This window comes from Bison bison, unplaced genomic scaffold (assembly GCF_000754665.1).
Source record: "Bison bison bison isolate TAMUID 2011002044 unplaced genomic scaffold, Bison_UMD1.0 scf7180017864487, whole genome shotgun sequence".
Lineage (NCBI taxonomy): Eukaryota > Metazoa > Chordata > Mammalia > Artiodactyla > Bovidae > Bison > Bison bison.
This window is the reverse complement of record NW_011495047.1, coordinates 9592149-9597107: the sequence shown is the minus strand read 5'-3', so window position 1 is coordinate 9597107 and position 4959 is coordinate 9592149. Positions and strand designations below refer to the sequence as shown.

Below are 4959 nucleotides of genomic sequence, written 5' to 3'. Positions count from 1 at the left end.
CGTCGGTGGGCAGATTCTTTACCGCTGAACCACCAGGGAAGTCCCACAAATCTACTGAGTGGGGAAGCTGGGATGTGAACCCAGGCAGCCTGGCTCCAGAGCCTGCATTCCCGACCACTGCTCTGCAATGTACAGGGTCATACAGCACTTGAACCCGGGACCCAGTGTGCTCCACGCCCGATCCCAGGCTTTTCTCTATCCACTTAGCATCCTGCTGATGAAGCAATGGGACACAGCAACCACGTCTTTCCTGGCTCTTGGTCCATTTTCACAGTGGCCCTCAAGCCCAGCTTTGCTTTCCAATCCCTGCAGTGATCAGAAATCCAGGCCTCCCCTCAACCAGCCAGTGAGCCAAATGAAGCTATTTGAAAGCCCCCCAGCTCAATGCAGGCAGGCAACCCCTCTTCCTCTGCTGTATTCTTTGTGTCCATCACCCAACTCACCCTTTACTTTAAGCATAAAGCTAGAGGCCCCTCCAGCTGCCAGGATCCAAGGAAGCCAGCAGAAATCTCCTCTGTGGTAGGAAAGGGCTGCACGTTGCAAAGACTTCCTCCCAAAAGCAGCTCAATAAAAAAGAGATAGTCTCACGGGCAAGTGTTCTGTCTGTCCGTGCCTTCTGTATGCACCATGATGGTCTTTCCTCAATGTTCTTCTTGACCTTGGCGAATCCCTTGGTCCTTTGGTGACTCACTGTTATCTCTAAAGTGGGCAAATAATAGCAAGAGCTAAATTAAAAGATGTAGGTTAGAAAATTTTTGGAGAAAGCAGTCCATACGTGCAACTACAGCACACACACCACCGTGCACACACCGCTCTGGCTGAGCTGGTCGTTTAGATGTGGATTTAGTTGTGCCCCCAGCCTCATCCCTGTAACCATACCCCAGTAAAAAGAAAAAAATCCAGGTGAGTGGTATATCTCTGATTTCTGGATCCAGGATACACTAACTCAAGTTATACCAGCCTCTCCGGCTACAGAGCCTTTGGCATTTGTTAATCTTTGCTCTGGGAGAGACTACTGCTTAGTCTGAGGTCCTTAGGAGGGATGCTGCCAGATATAGAGGGAATTTGCAATATACACTGTTCATTGAGTTGGATTGCATATGGTACCTGGTGTGACAGAATGAACCCAGCATAGGAGTGTATGGACACCTAAGTCATGGTCCTGCCCCTAACTTCCTTTTCCCTGAACCTCAGTTTCCTCATCTGTAAAATGGGGTCTGGGAGGAGGTCCCAGGTCCCTTCTAGACTAACATTCTGTTTCAGGATGTACTTCCTTTGCAGGTTTGCCCTGATCCTTTCCCAGGTCTTCAGGTCCTTCCCGCTCCCACTTTGTGGTCAGTCTGGCCCTGTATCTTATCAGAGACCTGTTTTGTTATTCCAGGAAATGCCACAAGGGGGAGCCTTCTTAGGATGTCTGGGGTCAGGAAGGAAGCCTAGGCCAGTAAGTGCAAGGCTATGGTGGGAGTCAGCCAGTCCCAAGGGGCTGCAAGACCCAGATGGAAAAAGAAAGTTGGGAGAACAAGGGAGGGGGCTGTAAGCTACAAAGACCATATTCCAAGCTCCTGAAGGACTGAGACCTTGCTTTGTGTTAATTCTTGTCTCTCTGTCATACACTTGTAAGTGCATATCTCATTTGATCCTCAATGTACTCCATGAGTCATACAGTGTGGGTGAAATTATCTGTTGCCTCTACAGTTGGGAGAACTAAAGCTCAGAAAGGCTCCAGGCTCACCCAGGGTCACACAGCCAACCTGGACCAGATCTGTTGATGGCCCAAGTGTCCTGTCCGCTGCCCAGGTCTCCTCCGGGGTCTTGCCCCAGGCTGGACACATGGGAGACCTTCAGGGATGCTTCCTGAATGAATGAGTAGGTGCTCTGGGTGAGGCTGCAACCTCCGTGCAAAAGCGTCCTCTGGTAACACCTTGGTTCCGCTTTCTACCCCTTGCTCTTACCTTCCCAAATCACAGCGTTCATCTCTTACCACATCACTTCCATGATCCAGAAGTGCTGGCACTACGGTCATGCCGTCACCAAAAGCCCTACTCACCTCTGTTTATCTTTCAAGTCTTGCTCGGGTGTGTCACCTCCTCCAGGAAGCCTCCTTTGACATCTGCTCCCACCATGGATAGAGTTGCAATCATTCTCCTGTCGGCCCCTCAAATAAGCTTCCTGATTACAACACACCAATCATTGTTTAAAAGTTATTAGATACTAGTCTGAGCTCCCCCAGAAAGGGGACTGAGTCTAATTCATCTCTGACTCCCAGTGTCTATAAAAGCTCAGCTCACCCATCAAAGACTCATTTTGGGTACTGCCCCCTTCTCCCTCTACAGTAGTGCCTCTGCCCTGGGGACCCTCTGGTAAAGGCATCTGAAGTGCATTTGGCCTGAACAAATGAATGACTGGTGAGCGCACTCCTCCCCGCTTTTCTCTCCCGACCCCTCAAGTATCAGGAAAGCTGACAATTCCAGATTTCTGAAGATACTTCAGAACCCTCCTCAGCCCACCTTCAACCCCTCTAAACCCCTCCCCTTGGGACTATTTTATACAGAAGGCATTCCCCATGGCTTGGCTGGAATCCCCCATGGGACTCTCAAAGCTGAGGGGACTTTCATTGGATCCAACTCACTTGTACAGGTGAGAAAAGTAAGGTCCAGAAAGGGAAGGTGACTGAGTCGTTCCTTCATTTACTCATTCATTCAACAAATATTCACCAAGTGCTCACTATGTGTGAAACTCTGGTCTCCGTCTGAGACATTTTTTTTTTAACTAAGTGGACTTTAAAAATATTTATATGTTCATGTATGTGTGTATTCAGCTGCATGGAATCCTAGTTCGGCATATGGGATCTTGTGGTACATGGGCCATAGCATGTAGGATCTTAGCTCCATGACCAGGAATCGAACCCACCAACCAGGAATTGAACCCACATACCTTGCATTGGAAGGCAGATTCTTAAACACTGGACCACCAGGGAAGTCCTGAGCCAAGACTTAAAAAATAGTCTCTGACTTCATAGCATCTACAATGGAAGAGACAAACAAACAAATTAGCAGGTAAAGCATGTAGCCTATATTAGATGGTGATAAAAGCCACTGAGATATGCAAAGCAAGGGAAGGGAGATGGAGAGCCTGGGGGTATTGGTTGGTGGAGGGTAGAAAAGAACCTTAGCAAAATGAGTGAGAAAGCACTGTAGGGATCTGGGAAAAGATTGTTCCAGGCAAAGGCAATAGTAAGTGCAAAGGTCCTGAGGCAGAAACATGCTGTCCTGCCTGTACAACAGTGACTGGAGTAGACAGAGTGAGGGGGAGAGGAGTGGGAAGGAAGGGCAGAGCACTGATCAGATTCTCTAGGGTCTTTGAAGGACCCTTTTCTCTGAGTGAGATGTGCACCCACTCGATTTTTGAGCAGAAGAGGGACAGGCTCTGACTTTGATTTTAAAAAGATAACCCTGGCTGCTCTGCTGAGAACAGACTGAGGGGACAAGGGATGCAGGGGGACAAGAGGGGCTGCGATATTTCCCGGCAGGAGAAGCTGGTGGGTTGGACCGGGGCCGGGGTGGGGAAAGTGGTGAAGGGTAGCAAGCAGATTCTGGACATATTTTGAAGGTAATGTAAACAAGATTCGCTAAAGCATTCGGATGCATGACAGAAAAAGAGAGGGGTTGAGAATAATTCTAAGATTTTCTTCCCGAGCAACTGGAAGGATGAAGTTGCCCTGTTCGGAGATGGAAAAGACAAAAAGGAGCAGGTCTGGGGGAAAGATCAGAATTTCAAAGTTGAACACGTTGAGTTTGAGATGCCCACTAAACGTTCAGGTGGAGATAGGAAACAGGATTGACAAGCCGGCAGGTCAGGAGAGAGATTACGGGAGAGCTAAGAGAACAAAAACAAAATCTCAAGCCTCCCGACTTGCCACAGTACAGAAAGGACTCTTCCCGTGGGTTGGAGAAGTTAAATACCTGCGCTCAAAACCTAGGGCGCAGGGAAAGGAAATACGGTAACCCTGCGCGCACGCCCCCACCCCTCAGTAGTGCCAACTATCAAGCAAGAGTAGGTCCGGGAGAGGGGGTGGCTATCCTGGGGCTCTTAGGCGAGACCAGAGGGGGCCAGGGCTCCGCACACACACACATCAGGGGCGGAGCGGGGGCCGCTCGGACTCGGGGGCGGATCTTCACCGAGGTCTGGGTTTCTTCTCCCGGCAACGGTCTTGACTCGTTTCCTTGAATCACCGTCAGATATTTATTTAACCTCGTGGTTCAGCCTCCCTGGGGCCAGCAGGAGGGATGGAGGCAGGGCGGGGGAGGCTGGCGGAGATGGGGAGCGAAAGGGGAAACATTTTCTTCCCTCCGACAGGCCGCGGCTGCCTCGCTCCTACGTGGGGTCCTCAGACCTCCGGGGTCCCACCCCGGGGCCCTCAGACCTCCGGGGGTCAGCCAGCTTCTAGGAGTTAAGGGAAATAAGGAATCACGCTGGTCCACCCCCACCCCCACCCCCATCGGTTTAAGACCAGAGGAAACCTGGGGAGGAGTAACTAGTCTAACGGCCTACACTGAATCCGAGGCGGTGCCAGGCTGCCAGTCTCTGGGGTCCCCCATTCCTTGTCCATCCAATGAGCGCCCGAGGCCCAGCGGTGCCAGGGGAGCCCACAGACCTCTGAGTTCTGACCAGCCTCCTGTCTGGGCTATACACTTCACCTCCGCGCGCCTCCGCTCCTCGGTCTGTAAAAGGGAGTCCTTACTCTTACCCCGCCTTCCTTGACTTGCTGAGGGACAAATAATGTTTTAAAAATACCAGCTGCCAGTTGCCGAGCGAGGCTGGCACCGTCCTGGGCGCCTCGACAGGGCCTACTGTTCAGCCTCGCACACCCCGCCGCGGTCTAGCCAGTGAGGATGGGGGGCTGGAGAGAGGGGCGCGGGGAGGTCAGAACCCAGCTCTCGGGTCAGAAAGGAACCCCCC

At 51.4% G+C, this 4959-nt stretch overlaps 1 protein-coding gene across 1 annotated transcript in view; it reads left to right on the top strand.

Annotated features, from left to right (window-relative positions):
• Window positions 1-2021: 2021 nt before the first annotated feature.
• LOC105005303 (vegetative cell wall protein gp1-like) overlaps window positions 2022-4959 on the top strand; it is a 13551-nt gene continuing 10613 nt past the window's right edge. The window contains exon 1 of the mRNA XM_010863253.1: window positions 2022-2026. Within this exon, the coding sequence (XP_010861555.1) occupies window positions 2022-2026 (5 nt within the window). The remainder of the gene's footprint in view (window positions 2027-4959) is intronic.